Genomic DNA, 18,747 nt, shown 5'->3' on the forward strand with positions numbered 1-18,747 from the left:
TTTCACACTAGCGTTTTTTGCTGGATCTGGCAGGGTTCAGCAAAAACGCTTCAGTTACTGAAAATACAGCCATCTGCATCCATTAACATACCTAAGACGAATCAGTCATGAACTCCATTGAAAGTCAATGGTGGACAGATCTGTTTTCTATTGTGTCAGAGAAAACGGATCCATTCCCATTGACTTGCATTGGGGGCCATTACGAGGACACATCCCAGGACGTAAAGCAAACCGCAGCAAACTGCGGTTTGCTCTCCGGTATGAGAACGGAACAGAGTGCATTTTGGAGCATTCCATTCTGTTCAGTTATGTTTTGTCCCCATTGACAAAGAATGGTGACAAAACAGAAGCGTTTTTCTCCAGTATTGAGACCCTATGACTGATCTCAATACCGGAAAATATTAACACTAGTGTGAAAGTAGCCAAAGTCACGCTACAGAAAAAAAACGGATGACAGACTATTGACTTTCAACAACTACAGGTACTTTCACACTTGCGGCAGAGGAGTCCGGCAGGCAGTTCCGTTGCCGGAATTTGGCAATCCGAACGCAAACTGATGCATTTGTGAGACGGATCCGTCTCACAAATGCATTTCAATACCGGATCAGTCTTTCCGGTTGTCATCCGGAAAAAAGGATCCAGTATTTATTTTTTTTCTAATTTTTAAAAGGTCTGCGCATGACCACAAAACCAGATCCGTTTTGCCGGAACACTTGGGGCCGGATCCGGCATTAATACATTTCAATGGAAATTAATGCTGGATCCGACATTCCGGCAAGTGATCAGTATTTTTGGCCGGAGAGAACACTGCAGCATGCTGCGGTATTTTGTCTGGCCAAAAGACATAAGAGGGACTGAACTGATGCATCCTGAACTGAATGCTCAACATTCAGAATGCATTAGGACAAAACTGATCAGTTTAATTCAGGTTTTTGGGATTCTCTGCCAGCTCTCAAAACCTGAATTAAAAACGCAAATGTGATGGTAGCCTAAAGCCATTTCTAGCGCGGCATGGAAACTATGGAGCTGCGGACAGGTCAGCTTTTTTTTTTTTTTTTTTTAATGGGGCACCTGTTCCAAGCACTGGAGTTGTCGGTTTGAACCCCAAACAACCCCTTTAATGCATAATAATGTACATCATTATACTTAGGGTCCCATTCACACATCAGTGTGTGTTTTGCGGATCCACAAAACACGGACAGCGGCAATGTGCGTTCCGCATTTTGCGGACCGCACATTGCCGGCACTAAGAGAATATGCCTATTCTTGTCCGCTATTGCGGACAAGAATAGGACATGTTCTATTTTTTTCAGGATCGGAATTGCGGACCCGGAAGTGCGGAATGGAATTGCGGATGTGTTAATGGAGCCTTAAGGGAATGACTCAGAACCCGTTCATTTAACCCCCCCTCACATTCCGCAGTTAATAGCGATTGCGGCATCTGTGGGTTCAGGTAGAAGGGGGTGGGGGGGCTCCCTCTGCCTTCTGATGGGTGCCCCACAGTTAAATGAAGGGGGCACCAATTGGCTACCATGACAACCTGGGGCATTCTGAAGGTTTCCAGACTTGTCATGGTTAACTGCCTGTAAAGCCATGCACAAGGCACAGCTCAAGCAGGCAGTGTCTCGAAATACCATAGACTGAAATACTATTCTATTCTGGTCTATGGGACAAGTGATCAGAAGAACAAATGTTCCAAGTCCCCTACCAGGACTAAAAGGTGTAAAAAAAATAATAAAAAAAGACATAATTGGTATCACTGTGTCCCAATATTAAGCTATTAATACTAAACTATTTAAATATCAAAAAAAATAAAAAAAATCAATTTACCATTTTTGGCCTCCTTGTTCCCCAAAAATATTGCAGAAAAACTAGGGATGTCCCGATCCCGATACCAGTATCGGTATCGATACCGGGCATTTGCACGAGTACATGTACTCGTGCAAATGTCCCCGATACCACTGCCGATACCTGTGCGCCGCTTCTGTGTCTGTCCGCGGCCTGCCCCTGCATCTCGCACAGCTAACAGCTTCAGAGGCAGCAGCAGGCAGTGTAATTGGAGCCTAGAGTGGAAGCTAGCTCCGCCCCTCCCTCCAACCAATCAGAGGCAACCAGCACTGACTCACAGCACAGGGTGCAGGGACTCAGAGAATCGTCTGAGAGTTTGTTAAAAGAATCCAATGAGTCACAGACCGTGTCACCGAGTCCGTGCCAGGCTTCCTGCTCTGCGGATCCCTGTAAGTCCGTCCGGGGGAAGGGGGGGGGGCATTATTAGCATAGCATGTAGTGGAGCTGGGTGTGTACAGGGTGCATGTAGCAGAGCAGGAAGCCTGGCACGGACTCGGTGACACAGTCTCTGACTCATTAGATTCTTTTAACTAATAAACTCTCAGACGATTCTCTGAGTCCCTGCAATAACTATACATTGTAATTACATCAGTCTGCTCCACTGCATTCACTGCAGCAGAGCTGTGTTTGCCAGGAGCGAGTCCCTCTAAAGGTGATAGTGTCTGTCTTCTATGGCCTGGTCCTTCCCTTCCTGCTTGCAAGCTGCACATTGATCTCTAAAAGCAGGCATTAGGGCAAGAAGAAATATACATTACTGTATGGTGGCCACAAGACTATTATACTGAGGAGGGGCTTCAAAAAATGTTGTCCTGACTCCTTACAGTAGCGTCTCCTTGTGGCCCCCATACAGTGTAACGTCTCCTTGTAGCTGCCCCCATACAGTATAACCTCTCCTTGTGGCTGCCCCCATACAGTATAACGTCTCCTTGTGGCTGCCCCCATATACAGTATAACGTCTCCTTGTGGCTGCCCCCCATACAGTGTAACGTCTCCTTGTAGCTGCCCCCATACAGTATAACCTCTCCTTGTGGCTGCCCCCATACAGTATAACCTCTCCTTGTGGCTGCCCCCATACAGTATAACCTCTCCTTGTGGCTGCCCCCATACAGTATAACCTCTCCTTGTGGCTGCCCCCATATACAGTATAACGTCTCCTTGTGGCTGCCCCCCATACAGTATAATGTCTCCTTGTGGCCGCCCCCATACAGTGTAACGTCTCCTTGTGGCTGCCCCCATACAGTGTAACGTCTCCTTGTGGCTGCCCCCATACAGTATAACGTCTCCTTGTGGCCGCCCCCATACAGTGTAACGTCTCCTTGTGGCTGCCCCCATACGGTAGTATAACGTCTCCTTGTGGCTGCCCCCATACGGTAGTATAACGTCTCCTTGTGGCTGCCCCCATACGGTAGTATAACGTCTCCTTGTGGCTGCCCCCATACGGTAGTATAACGTCTCCTTGTGGCTGCCCCCATACGGTAGTATAACGTCTCCTTGTGGCTGCCCCCATACGGTAGTATAACGTCTCCTTGTGGCTGCCCCCATACGGTAGTATAACGTCTCCTTGTGGCTGCCCCCATACGGTAGTATAACGTCTCCTTGTGGCTGCCCCCATACGGTAGTATAACGTCTCCTTGTGGCTGCCCCCATACGGTAGTATAACGTCTCCTTGTGGCTGCCCCCATACGGTAGTATAACGTCTCCTTGTGGCTGCCCCCATACGGTAGTATAACGTCTCCTTGTGGCTGCCCCCATACGGTAGTATAACGTCTCCTTGTGGCTGCCCCCATACGGTAGTATAACGTCTCCTTGTGGCTGCCCCCATACGGTAGTATAACGTCTCCTTGTGGCTGCCCCCATACGGTAGTATAACGTCTCCTTGTGGCTGCCCCCATACGGTAGTATAACGTCTCCTTGTGGCTGCCCCCATACGGTAGTATAACGTCTCCTTGTGGCTGCCCCCATACGGTAGTATAACGTCTCCTTGTGGCTGCCCCCATACGGTAGTATAACGTCTCCTTGTGGCTGCCCCCATACGGTAGTATAACGTCTCCTTGTGGCTGCCCCCATACGGTAGTATAACGTCTCCTTGTGGCTGCCCCCATACGGTAGTATAACGTCTCCTTGTGGCTGCCCCCATACGGTAGTATAACGTCTCCTTGTGGCTGCCCCCATACGGTAGTATAACGTCTCCTTGTGGCTGCCCCCATACGGTAGTATAACGTCTCCTTGTGGCTGCCCCCATACGGTAGTATAACGTCTCCTTGTGGCTGCCCCATACAGTATAACGTCTCCTTGTGGCTGCCCCATACAGTATAACGTCTCCTTGTGGCTGCCCCCATACGGTATAACGTCTCCTTGTGGCTGCCCCATACAGTATAACGTCTCCTTGTGGCTGCCCCCATACGGTAGTATAACGTCTCCTTGGAATGTTATAGTTCTGTTTTTGGGCCTTTTGGTTGGTCAGTGGTCAGAAAATACATGTGTGTGTATTTTATTGTTAAAATTAGTATCGGTAATTGGTATCGATGAGTACTTAAATAAAAGTATCGGTACTTGTACTCAGTCTTAAAAAAATGGTATCGGGACATCCCTAATAAAAACGGAGCAAAAAGTCATACGTACCCCAAACTACTACCAATAAAATACAGTTTGCCCGCAAAAAAAATAAAAAAGCCCCCATAGAGCTCTGTAGACTGAAATATAAAAAAAAGTTATGGTCAGAAAATGGTGATGCAAATAAAAAATTCTTATTTTCACAAAGGTTTTAATTATTAAAAGTTTCTTTTTTTTTTTTTAAGTAGTAAAAAAAATAAAAACCACATATGGTATCTGGTATCGGCGTAATTGTAATGACTCACAGAATAAGTACATCATGTCATTTTTTGCAGCCACTGAAATCATATCAAAACCCTAAAAACCTTAGTGGAACTGTTATTTTTTTCCAGTTTCAACCCACAACATAATTTTTCTCTAGTTTTCCAATACAAGAGGTAGTAAATGAAGTGTGTGTGTGTGTGTGTGTGTGTGTGTGTGAGAGTGTGAGAGTACAAAAATGGGCCCTGTCCAAAGACATAGTAGAATAGTCACCAGATGTTTGTACTTCAACTGAGCAGGGGCAGAAAAGAAGATAAATCAGCATTTCTCATCCCAACAGACTGAAGCTTAGCAGTTAGCAGTCCATCCAGAATTCAGCAAACACACAGAACAATTACCACCGCTCCCACACCATTCTAATTCTAAAGTGCTAGTTAAGAACTACACAAAAGAATTTAAAGGGAATCTATCAGCAGTGACAGCAGTAGGTAAGGCTGGGGGGGGGGGGGGGGGGGAGCAGTACAAATATACCTTGTTGAGCTTTTCCCAGCAGGAGTTGAGAGAATAAATTTTACTCTAAGGCCTCTTTCACACGGGCATGTCCGGATGCGTCCCGGTGCATTGCGGCAAACCCGCGCGAGTAGGTACCCAATTGCAGTCAGTTTTGACTGCGATTGCGTTCCTATGTTCAGTTTTTATCGCGCGGGTGCAATGTGTTTTGCACAGGCGTGATAAAAACCGACTGTGGTACCCAGACCCGAACTTCTTCACAGAAGTTCAGGTTTGGGTTAGTTGTAGTGTAGATTGTATTATTTCCCCTTATAACATGGTTATAAGGGAAAATAATAGCATTCTGAATACAGAATGCATAGTACAATAGGGCTGGAGGGGTTAAAAAAAACTAATAATTTAACTCACCTTAATCCACTTGTTCGCGCAGCCGGCTTCTCTTCTGTCTTCCTCTGTGAGCAATAGGACCTTTGATGACGTCACTGCGTTCATCACATGATCCATCACCATGGACGTCATCAAAGGTCCTATTGCTCACAGATGAAGACAGAAGAGATGCCGGCTGCGCGAACAAGTGGATTAAGGAGAGTTCATTTTTTATTATTTTTTTTTAACCCCTCCAGCCCTATTTTACTATGCATTCTGTATTCAGAATGGTATTATTTTCCCTTATAACCATGTTATAAGGGGAAATAATAATGATGATCGGGTCCCCATCCAGATCATCACCTAGCAACAGTGCGTGAAAAATCGCACCGCATCCACACTTGCTTGCGATTTTCGCGCAACCCCATTCATTTCTATGGGGCCTGCGTTACCTGAAAAACGCACAAAGAGGAGCATGCTGCGATTTTCACGCAACGCACAAGTGATGCGTAAAAATCACTGCTCGTGTGCACAGCCCCATAGAAATGAATAGGTCAGGATTCAGTGCGGAATACTCGCCCGTGTGAAAGGGGTCTAAGGGTCCATTCACACGTAGTATTTCAGTCTATGGTATTTCGAGACACTGCCTGCTTGAGCTGTGCCTTGTGCATGGCTTTACAGGCAGTTAACCATGACAAGTCTGGAAACCTTCAGAATGCCCCAGGTTATCCTGGTAGCCAATTGGTGCCCCCCCATCAGAAGGCAGAGGGAGTGCCCCCCACCCCCTTCTACCTGACCCCACAGATGCCGCAATCGCTATTAACTGCGCAATGTGAGGCGAGTTAAATGAACGGGTTCTGAGTGATTCCCTTAAGGCTCCATTCACACATCCGCAATTCCATTCCGCATTTTGCGAAATGGAATTTCAGACCCATTCATTTCTATGGGGCCGCACGATGTGCTGCCCGGATCCGGAAATGCGGACCTGCACTTCTTGGTCCGCAATTCCAATTCTTGTCCGCAATAGTGGACAAGATTAGGCATTTTCTATTAAGTGCTGGCGATGTGCGGTCTGCAAAATGCAGAATGCACAATACCGATGTCAGCGTTTTGCGGATTTGCAAAAAACACACATGGACGTGTGAATGGACCCTTAGACTACTAACTCAAGGGCCTGGACTTCACTAGCCGGCGCTCTCTGCACTGAGCCACTTCACAGACCCTCCCATCTGCTCTGTGTAACAGCTGGACTATTCTCCTGGTTGGATGTTACAGCTGTCACTCAGCAGAGGGGAGGGGCTCTGAAACCAATCAATGCTGAGAGCACCTAACAGAAATCCAACCTGGGCACTTGGCAGTACAGACTAAAGCCTCATTCACACAGTGTTTGGTCAGTGGTTTCCATCAGTGATTATAAGCCAATGCCAGGAGCAGCTCTAAACACAGAACAGGTGCAGATCCTTCCCTAATGCCTTATGTCTGTGTATGGTCCAATCCTGGTTTTGGCTCACAATGATTGATGGAAATCACTGACCAAAACACTGACGTGTGACTGAGGCTTAAGTAGGCAGAAAATTTAAAGGGGTTGTCTCTTCAACAAATAACATTTATTTTGTAGAGGAAGGCACTTACTAATGTATTATTATTGTCCATATTGCTGCCTTTGTTGGCTGTAGGGCTGAAACGATTCATCGATTTAATCGAGGCAGTTTTTCTGCATCGAGGATTCGTTTAAATCACATGACCACGGAGCGCGAGTGAAATTAAGCTTCTCACTCACTGCTCTATGGCCTCCCGTCAGCACCGCGCTGCAGGACCTTGCGTTCACTCGTCAGCGCGCTGGATGACGCTGCGTGTGACGTCAGGTCCCCAGTGCATGCTGGGATGAAGACGCGTCTCCTGCGGACTCAGTGTGTCGGCGCACTCTGCACTGAAAGGTAAGTATAAAGTTAGCGGGGGGAGGGGGTAAATTGGTGGCACCTGTCATTTGGCATGGGGAAATTGGGGCAGCTGTAATTTGGCATGTATAAAGTTATTGGCGGGGGGCACCTGTGATTTGGCATGGGGAAATGTGGGCAGCTGTGGTTTGGCATGTATAAAGTTATTGGCGGGGGGCACCTGTGATTTGGCATGTATAACGTTATTGGCGTTAGAGGGGTTAATGGGAGCACCTATGATTTGCCATGTATAAAAGTATTGGGGGAGGTAGAGGGGTTAATGGGGGCACCTGTGATTAGGCACTTGGAAGGTTGATCTGGGGGAGTGGGAGACATGGAGGCACTGGGAAAGGGGGACATCATGGCAATCTGGATGGAGGGGCTGATGGCAGTGCCATCATGGGGGCACTAAGGGACATGGCATGGAGGGGCTGCTGATCTGATGGCACTGGGGGACATGGTGGATGGCATAGGAGGCACTGGGGAAGGGGGACATCATGGCAATCTGGATGGAGGGGCTGATGGCAGTGCCATCATGGGGGCACTGGGGAACATGGCATGGAGGGGCTGCTGAACTGATGGCACTGGGGGACATGGTGGATGGCATAGGAGGCACTGGGGAAGGGGGACATCATGGCAATCTGGATGGAGGGGCTGATGGCAGTGCCATCATGGGGGCACTGGGGAACATGGCATGGAGGGGCTGCTGAACTGATGGCACTGGGGGACATGGTGGATGGCATAGGAGGCACTGTGGAAGGGGGACATCATGGCAATCTGGATGGAGGGGCTGATGGCAGTGCCATCATGGGGGCACTGGGGAACATGGCATGGAGGGGCTGCTGAACTGATGGCACTGGGGGACATGGTGGATGGCATAGGAGGCACTGGGGAAGGGGGACATCATGGCAATCTGGATGGAGGGGCTGATGGCAGTGCCATCATGGGGGCACTGGGGAACATGGCATGGAGGGGCTGCTGAACTGATGGCACTGGGAAAGGGGGACATTTTTATAAAGCAATACATTATTTTAAGAAGGTTTTTCTTATTAGATTACTTGATGAATCGAGAAATATAAAATCGATAGAATACTCGATTACTAAAATATTTGTTTACTGCAGCCCTAGTTGGCTGGATTAATTTTCCATCACATTATACACTGCTCATTTCCATGGTTACGACCACCCTACAATCCATCAGATTCTTGATTGCAGGGCGGTCGTGGCCATGGAAACTAGCAGTGTATAATGTGATAGAAAAATGAATCCAGCCAGCAAAGGAAGCAATATGGACAATCACAATACATTAGTAAGTGCCTTGTATTAATTTCCTCTACATATTAAATGCTATTTGCTGAAGTGAGACAACCCCTTTAATGGGGGAATTTATTATAGACCAGCGATTTAAGTCTATGATAACCCCGTCATGTTCTGGGGATGCGCCTAAACTGAAATCTCTTTTACACCTAGCACTGTAGAAGGGATTATCTCTACTCTCACAGTATAAAAATTTTATCACGGCAATAGGAAAAAACAAACAAAAAAAACCCCCTCTGATAAAACAACCTGGCCAGTGTGCTCAACAATGGGGGAGACCTCACCCCTTCTTATCACAATCCTGAAATGTACAGGCGCTCTTACATCAACTGGGTATCTATCCTTTCAATATTGCGCATGCGCCCGCTACGAATTTGACCGCGCAGCTGCAGTGGAAAAGGACAGAGGAGGGGAGTAAACGGGCGGGCAGAGGCACACGGAGGGCGGGGTTATGAGCCGTTGAGGAGGTGCTTCCTGGGGCTCGGAGGATTGAGACGCCGCCCTGGGCACTTGAGAGGGCTCATTAACATAATCTTTAAAGTTCATTTTCAGCTAAAAGAAAACTCTGTTACATACATCAAAGGTACCGTTTTTAAGTTCTGGGTGGCACATATAACACTATTTGATCAGTCTAATATGCCCAAATGTGGTGACAGACTCCCTTTAAGGATTGTGAAAGGGTTTAGACACTGAAGAACCGAATTAATGTCTGGTACCAGAGATTTTAATATTGATGGGATTACAGATTTTTTTTTTTATATACTTTTTTTATACTTACTTAGTTTTACAGTGAATTTAATGGATCTTTCTGCTCATTATATAACTATTGCAGCTATTCGTATCCAAAGCAAATGCTGTATATAGTCATGTAGTCTGCATATTTTATTAGCCAAACTAGAGTAGTCCTATAATCAGTCCACTGGGAAGGAGACGCCCATTAAGAAACCCGGCTGTCTCATTATATTAACATATCAGGGGCCAAAATCAGCTGGGAACACAGTGCTGTAACGGAGGGGTATTTTAGAAAAAAAAAGTGCTGGCATCTGTAGGGGCTGCCCTATCTGGTAAGCATACCAGTTTCTAACACATAATCCCATGAAAGGTCCTCTTTAAAGATGAAGAAACCCATTTAACGTTTGTTAACACAGCAAACCCCTGGCAAATCTGATGCAAAAATATTTGGGGACTTCATGGTATTATGCAATTGTGCATCCCAAAAGCCTTACTTTTACATAGTTTGCTAGACAAGGGTATGTTTACAAGACTTTATTGTCACGTGGAAATATCCAACGTGGAATGTGCACCAGAAAACTCAAATTTCTTCTGTGGATTTAAAGTTTGAAATGTCGTGGGTCAGCATGTGGATTAGCCCTATTCAATGGGCTAAACTGCTGTGGTTTCCACTAAAAAACATGACATGTCACTTCTTGACTCCGATTTCAAATCTGTGTGGAAACAATACGTGGCCATAAGAATGGCAACGTGGAATCACATTGAAAACGATTTTATTTGTATTTCACCAGGGAATATGTGCTGAAATTTCTGTGAAAAAAGATTCATGCCTGGAGTACACTTTGGAAGAGTTTTTCTAATGAGGTGTCACATGCTGGTGTTGTAGGGCTATGTTCACACAGCTGATTTTGCCTGTGCAAAATCCACTACATACTTCATGGCAGAAACCCCTATGGTTTCTGGATGCTCATAGTTTAAAACACAAATGTACACCCGCTGCAGCTTCCAGTGGTATCTGTCCGGACACAGTGCCAAGGGCAGCAATGTCTCCCACAGAAAACAATGGGAGAGGGAGATCACATGGCTGCTGCCAGAAACATGTGAATGGGCCCTAAACTGCAAGATTTCCTTTAACAATATTTCAATTATTCTGGACTAAATAAGTACCATAGTATTCAGACTATAAGACACACCCACAATTAGAAGCACAAAATTACTGTATATACAGTACATAGTGTAAAAGCCATAGGGCCGCCACATATGGACGCGGACCCATTCACTTGAATAGGGTCTGCGATCCACATCCGACGGTCCGAAAAAGCAAAAAAGTAGTGCGGAGGCACGTAAAGAAAGAAACCCCACGGAAGCACTCCATAGGTATGGTTGTCACAATACCTAAATTTTTATTTGATTTCGATACCATAAAAAAGGTATTGCGATACTCGATACCACGCAAAAAAAAAACAAAAAACAAAAAAAAAAACACACACACACACACACACACACACACACACACCAAAAAGCCGCGTGTATTCCACATTTTATGAAACGTCCGGTACCATAATCAAACAGTCCTATCCTATTTTTTGGGGGGGACAAGGTGTCTAAAAAAATGGCGAATCGCGCAGTTTTTATTTAATTTTTTTTCCGTTATGGCGTTCACCGCATAGGTTTTTATATTTTATTAGTTTGGACTTTTCGCACGTGACGTTATGTAATATGTTCATTTATTGTTTATATATTTTTTTTTTATACTTTTTATTTAATAACTATTTACCCCATTAGGGGCTAGAACCTGGGATTTTTAATGCCTTGTCCTATTCACCCTGTGCTTTGCACACACGGCAGCAAGGAGCTTACCATGGCAGCCAGGGCCTCAGTAGCATCCTGGCTGCCATGGTAACCAACCGGAGCATCGTGATTACGCTGCTGGGGCTCCAATCACAACTGCCACTGCACCACCAATGAAGAGGAGGGGAAGGGACCCTGTGGCCACTGCCACCAATGATTATAATACTGGGGGGGTTGGCGCACTGTGCCACCAATGACTTTAATACTGGGGTGGGAGGGAAAGGGCACACTGCACCAGCAATGCTTTTAATACGGGGGGGGGGGGGGGGGGCTCACTGCGCCACCAATGAAGACAATTAACGTTTAATACAGATACAGGAGGCGGGTGCAAGCAGCAGAATCACATAGCCGCCACCCAGACTATGACGGGGAGCTGCGATCAGCGGCAGTTAACCCCTCAGGTGCCGCAGCACAGGGGGGAGGGAGAGAGTGACTCCTTCTCCCATGTGCTGCTGAGGGAACATGGCGCGCTAGCATTGGTAAAAGGCAAATCCCGGTATCGAATCGATACCGGCACAAAAGTATCAATAATTTCATACCCGGTGCAACCCTACGCCATAGTGCTTCCAAAGGGTTCTGTGCCTCCGTTCCGCACCGACCTTCCGGATTGCAGACCCATTTAAGTGAATGGGTCCACATCCATGATGCAGGGTGCACACAGCTGAACAAAGGCCGTGTGCATGAGCCCTTATTGGAATGACCTGTCCTGTGCACAGCATGGACAGGTTGGCATGACTACAAAGGTCCGGGCACGACAGACAGCACACATTTATCCTGTATGCACAATACACACATTGATGCACAAAGCAGTCACATTTTACAGAATAATTTTTTTGTCATACGTACGCAAAAAAAAATGTATACGTTAATGGATGCCTCAGACAGATGCCATACAGTGGATCCATCACCATGGAGTTCCATTGGAAAAATGTATGTGCCCTCACATCTGCATTGCCAGGAGCCGTCACTTAGTAAAGAACTCAGTCTCCAGCTTCGGCATTTGCACTATTAGATGCACAAGAAGATAGCAGCACAAGATTAAGGAAAAGTGTCTAATAGTCCAAAAAAATACAGTAATCTAGGAGCATTTTACTAAACAAGTGCACAATATCCTTAACTACAATGACTGATTTTTTTGGGAGTATATTATATATCTTACACCCTTTCACCATTCTCAATAAAACTGCAAATGTACAATAAAAACGGTGCCATTTTTACTACAGGAAACAGAAAAACAAATGACTTCATCCACGCATTAGTGTGCGCACCCACAGTATACACTCCGATGCCACAGCAGACTGAGCATGTTCAGTTCTACATTGGATTAAAGGGCATCTGTCAGCAGAGCCAATAGGTGCATTGCCATTAGTCAGAGGCTCAGCTCTCTCTGAAAGGCCTCTTTCACACGTGTGACGGATTGGCTCTGGATGCGTTCAGTGAAACTCGCACCATTTTGCAAGCAGGTTCCGTCAGTTTTGTCTACGATTGCGTTCAGTTTCTTCCGTGCGGGTGTAATGCGTTTTGATGCTTTTTTCACACGCTTGATAAAAAAAAACTGAAGGTTTACATTTACAAACATCTCTTATTAACCATCAGTGACAAACACATTGCATCCAGCTCCGCACTTGCTTCCAGATGCAATGCGTTTTTGACTGAAGCCCCATTCACTTCTATGGGGCCAGGGCTGCGTGAATAACGCAGAATACAGAACATGTTGAGTTTTTCACGAAACACAGAACTGATGTGTGAAAAAAATAAAAATAAAATGTACACACACCCATTGAAATGAATGGGTCAGGATTCACTGCGGGTCCGATGTGTTCACGTCACGCCCCGCAAACGCACAGAAAACTTGCTCGTGTAAAAGGGGGCTAACTGCTGTGCCCTCTCCCCTTTGATGGAAAGGGCATGGTGTAATAAGAATCACTCTGTGGGGGCCAGTCAAAATGCAAAAAGTGTGGCAGTTGCAGAGAGCTGAGCCTCTTGGTGTAACAGCAACGCCCCCGTTGCTCCTAGAAGCTAATTTGCATATATTAAAACATAATTTTTCTCAGCATTGCGGGCACATATGATCATGGGATCAACACAGATGTCTTCAGCTTCCAAGCGCACATGTAACAGGTCAGCCAGTGTCATAGGTACAAATCTGCTGACAGATGCCCTTTAACAAGTACCATGTGAATGCATAGCATCTCAGTAATACAATGAAAACAACCTATAAAATAATACCGAATAATACAGACATTTTACCTGGTATACTCAGAGCCCACCACACGTGCGTACTCTGCGCCAACTCCAAGAAGATCGCATGCTGACACCAAATCTTTTTCAAGTGTGTGAAGTTGCTGAAAATGGTAATAACAAGCTTTAACGGTGGACGACTTTTCCCGAACATGACTGAGTTTATTTTAACTATAAATCACTCACTGCGAGCTGGAAGAGAAGCCTGCAATGCCAGTATGGCGTCTGTTGAGAGATCTGGATTGCCTTACGTAGAAGAGGCTTGGCGGCATCCACGGAATTCTGCGACAGAACATGTGTAGTCAGAATATTACATTGATACCGCTATACACTTTCTGAAAAGCTGCGCACATTACAGAAACAATTGAATTAGCCATGAAATATTATGTATGAGAGAATAACTGCCCTGCCACCATATAAGAGTATATTGTGTTTAGGCTCAAAACCTATAGTAAACCAAAGCACAAAGGCAGTAAGATGGCCATAACGACAATTTTTAGAATAATAGTCTATGGCAGGGATGGCCAACCTGCAGCTTTCCAGCTGTTGCAAAACTACAACTCCCAGCATGCCCTGTCTGCCTACAGCTATCAGCCCACAGCAGGGCATGGTGGGAGTTGTAGTTTTACAACAGCTGGAGAGCCACAGGTTGGCCAGCCCTGGTCTATGGTGTCGCACTGCGACATGCTGCGACTGCGACATGACAGTTGCAAAAAAAAACACAAAAACATTCAAGATGTATTTTTCTGCAACTGTCGCGTCGCAGTCGCAGCATGTCGCAGTGCGACACCATAGACTACCATTATAAAAATTGTTGCGCAACACATGTCGTCGTGTAGACCTAGCCTTATGCACATGGACGTATCTGCTTGGCAGTCCGCAAATTGCAGATCCACAAAACACGCATACTAGCTATGTGCGTCCTGCATCTTTCCATTCTGCACACCCCATCCTTCGTACGAAATGTCGCAAAACGGACAAGAATAGGATATTTTCTACCTCTTATGGGGCAGCGGAAAGCAAATACCTGGTATACTGCACAATGTGCAGTCCGCAAAACAGAACAAAACCGGTAAAGCTGGCCATAGACAACACGATTTATCACAGATCCACAGACCCTGGCTGACAACTATGGGAATCATTTTCACATACGAAACATGAACTCCTACATTGTACAGTTTTATCAGTAACAAATGAGAACTTAGAAGAAGCAGCAAGTCTTTTTCAACCAGAGGAACCCATTTTCTTCAATAAGAGAATTTGTCTAGTCCCGTAAACATGAGAGTGGATCAGTAAGGCCTCTTTCACACTTGCGTTGTCCGGATCCGGCGTGTACTCCACTTGCCGGAATTACACTCCGGATCCGGAAAAACGCAAGTGTACTGAAAGCATTTGAAGACGGAACCGTCTTCCAAATGCTTTCAGTGTTACTATGGCACCCAGGACGCTATTAAAGTCCTGGTTGCCATAGTAGGAGCGGGGAGCGGGGGAGCGGTATACTTACAGTCCGTGCGGCTCCCGGGGCGCTCCAGAATGACGTCAGAGCGCCCCATGCGCATGGATGACGTGTCCATGTGATCACATGATCCATGCGCTTGGGGCGCCCTGACGTCATTCTGGAGCGCCCGGGGAGCCGCACGGACGGTAAGTACACTGCTCCCCCGCTCCCCGCTACACTTACCATGGCTGTCAGGACTTTAGCGTCCCGGCAGCCATGGTAACCACTCTGAAAAAGCTAAATGTCGGCTCCGGCAATGCGCCGAAACGACGTTTAGCTTAAGGCCGGATCCGGATCAATGCCTTCCAATGGGCATTAATTCCGGATCCGGCCTTGCGGCAAGTGTTCCGGATTTTTGGCCGGAGCAAAAAGCGCAGCATGCTGCGGTATTTTCTCCGGCCAACAAACGTTCCGTACCGGAACTGAAGACATCCTGATGCATCCTGAACGGATTACTCTCCATTCAGAATGCATTAGGATAATCCTGATCAGTATTCTTCCGGCATAGAGCCCCGACGACGGAACTCTATGCCGGAAGACAATAACGCAGGTGTGAAAGAGCCCTAACTTATTGAAAGTCTGCCACGGACACAATTTCAACCGATGATCAGGTGAAACAATGACCACTTCTGGGCAGAAGGCACAAGTCAGCTGGAGTAACCTAAAAATGTTCTGGCCTTTTCCTGAGAAGCTGCGCTCACTTTTCCCTACGTCTCGCTCCCTTGTCGAACATGTCAGAGAAAAAGTGCAGAAACCCTAGATGCACTGAATTGCGCTTCTCTTTACATAGATTTTCTATGCAGATACATGATTACATTTGGGCTATAGTGTTTCCCCCGATGATTTTTGTCCCAATATTCCCCAGTAATTTTGCGTGAAAACCCCAGCACAGTTTGAAGCAGCAGCAGCACCACATGTGAGGACACCCTGCTGTTAGGATGCCTGCATTTCTATGGGGAGGCCACTTTCCACGTGATCTCCATTTGACCACAGTCAATGACCACAGCTTAAAATTTGTTTCCCTAAAGGTATCTCCAAAAAAATATATATATATATTATAAAACTTGCCTCTCCCTTGCCCTGGTGGCACAATGAGGCGACAGATTGGCTGCAGCGGTCACATGCTGAGCCTTGTGAATAAAGACACGGAGCACAGTTGGAGTGCCAGAAAAAGGAGTCTTGTGTTTTGGTTTTCTAACATTTGTGACTGTATAAGTCAAGTAACCCCTTTATTGACCAGTTGACCCCGAGCCAGGGAAAGGTCTCACTGACATCTAAGATCACACAATACATAATCATTTCATCTGTCATTATCATTCTGGTAAGGATACACGAGACGTCTCCCATCACGTAGCGCAATGCTAGGAACTCACCTCCTGGCAATACAGCTCAGACAGCAGGCTTGCAGCTTCAAACTTAACATCTTCAAACTGAGGAATCTGAGGGCGGCAAGTTAAGCTAGAAAACATAAGAGAATATGCTCTGCTTTCTCAAAAGTGAGAAGGAATAATGTGTGACCTGGCCATATTCATTATTGTATTGTGGTTTGCATTTGTCTAAAAAAAAAAAGCCCATACACCTAGAGGAACATAGATGTTTCCCCACCGGGGAAGTTTAACCACCGGGGCCTGCTGTAGCCCAACCAGGGAAACGGTAGTTTGGAATTCGCCTGTTGCCTCGACTGTGCGGAAACTGAACACATGAACACCTGCCCACATTGCAGCTGATCATTCATGGGTTCATTCACATGTACAATGCCACCATCAACGGAGTTTCTCAAAAAACACCTTACTCCCTGGTCACAATGGTAAATAAAAGGCCGATCACACCATCACCATGCCGTTTCGTGCAAAAATTTAAAAAGTAGCGGACCACAAAATTGGGCTGTGATGGCTAACCTCTGGCACTCCAGCTCTGGTAAAACTACAACTCCCAAGATGTACACTTGCTCAGCTGTTCTCAGAACGCCCTAGAAACAAATGGAGCATGCTGGGAGTCGTAGTTTCACCACAGCTTAGCCATCACTGGGATAGGGGATAACTATTAGATCTGTGGGGTCCTACTGCTCGGACTAGCACCAATCACAAGAACAGGGGATTAGTACACCACCCGAAATGAATGGCGTGGCCAGTCAGGCATGTGCGTGGCCGCTCCATTCGTTTCTATGGGAGTTCTGGAGATAGCCGAGCACTGCACTCGGTAAGACCCCGAGGATAGGGGACCACTTTATATAATTGTAATACCCCTTTAATCTTACTTATATTCTGGAGATCAGATTACATTTGAATATGGAAGGGGCAAGCACACACAAGAATAAATGAGCCCCATATCTGCACTGGGAACCTGATCATCTAACACAGAAAAAGGATACTTGCTGAGAAATTAACCACTGAAAAACAAAAGCAGGAAAACTTGTATTAGTAACCGTCCATAAATATCATCCAACATCACCTCATTACAAAGGCAAGTAACTCAGGGTACTTTCACACTAGCGTTATTCTTTTTCGGTATCGAGTTCCGTCCTAGGGGCTCAATAGCGGAAAAGAACTGATCAGTTTTATCCTAATGCATTGTGAGTGGAGAGCAATCCGTTCAGTATGCATCAGGATGTCTTCTGTTCAGCCACTGTACGGTTTTTGGACGGAGAAAATAACGGTATTTTCTCCGTCCAAAATTCCGGAACACTTGCATTATTTTACATTAAAAAGCATTAATGCCGGATCCGGCCCCAAGTGTTCTGGAAAAACGGATCCGGTTTTGCGGTCTGCGCATGCGTAGACCTTTAAAAATGTGAAAAAGATAAATACCAGATTTGGTTTTCCGGATGACACCGGAGAGATGGATCCAGTATTGCAATACATTTGTGAGACGGGTCCGCATCCGGATCTGTCTACAAATGCCATCCGTTTGCATACAGATTGCCGGACCCGGCAGGCAGTTCCGGTGACGGAACTGCCTGCCGGAATCCCGCGACGCTAGTGTGAAAGTACCCTTCCAAATGAAGACCACCTAGCTGTCAGCTCATTCTGTGGTCGCAGCACACATCTGGACTCCATGCGGAGCATATGCAAAGACTTCCAGACATGACATGTGCCAGAGCATCCATACAGTCCGAAGGTTTTAGCAACTCACAAAAAGGTGTATTCTGGCCTTCAAGATGTATGGAATACCCACAGGAAATGTTATACATGTCTACCAGAACTGGAGAACGTTGCGGCTCGCCTCTCCTTGTAACTGATAGCCATTTGCCAATCCTCGTTGGCCGCGGTCCTGACATGTCACCCGTTCTTCTGATGAAGGGTTCCAGGCATGGGACCCACAGGTATGAAGCGTTTATGGTCCACCCCGTGAATAGACTATAATTGCTGAATACTCCTATGATGCAGTGAAAGCATAAGGGAGCATTCACACCCTGCATTCAAACCATAAAGTGGGAGCACACCCTTGTAGCTGACCGTTTCCCGGGAGTAAAATAGCATAGCAACAGAATGAAGGTGAACAGAAGCCAACTGGCTCCGAGAAAGGCTCTAAAGGTGGCCAAGGATGCTGGATGACCGCCTGTCTGGTGAACGGACATTTCACAGACACGGCCATACACATTTTAGTCCACCTTCGTCATTACGGTTGGTCATA

The 18,747-nt window shown here is 46.3% G+C and overlaps 1 protein-coding gene and 1 long non-coding RNA gene across 2 annotated transcripts in view; one reads left to right on the plus strand and one right to left on the minus strand.

Annotated features, from left to right (window-relative positions):
- Window positions 1–18,747, minus strand: part of MAU2 (MAU2 sister chromatid cohesion factor) — a 70,746-nt gene that overhangs the window by 50,915 nt on the left and 1,084 nt on the right. Inside the window, exons 2-5 of the mRNA XM_040417414.1 lie at window positions 17,486–17,503; window positions 16,488–16,553; window positions 13,803–13,898; window positions 13,626–13,720 (exon numbers count right to left, since the gene is read on the minus strand). Of these exons, the coding sequence (XP_040273348.1) occupies window positions 13,626–13,720; window positions 13,803–13,898; window positions 16,488–16,553; window positions 17,486–17,503 (275 nt within the window). The remainder of the gene's footprint in view (window positions 1–13,625; window positions 13,721–13,802; window positions 13,899–16,487; window positions 16,554–17,485; window positions 17,504–18,747) is intronic.
- On the plus strand, window positions 8,680–14,929 carry LOC120989362. Its single transcript, XR_005776257.1, has 3 exons — window positions 8,680–8,784; window positions 14,160–14,161; window positions 14,910–14,929. It is a non-coding gene; the product is annotated as an uncharacterized LOC120989362 (long non-coding RNA).

The sequence above is a fragment of the Bufo bufo genome, chromosome 2 (genome assembly GCF_905171765.1).
Source record: "Bufo bufo chromosome 2, aBufBuf1.1, whole genome shotgun sequence".
NCBI classification, from domain to species: domain Eukaryota; kingdom Metazoa; phylum Chordata; class Amphibia; order Anura; family Bufonidae; genus Bufo; species Bufo bufo.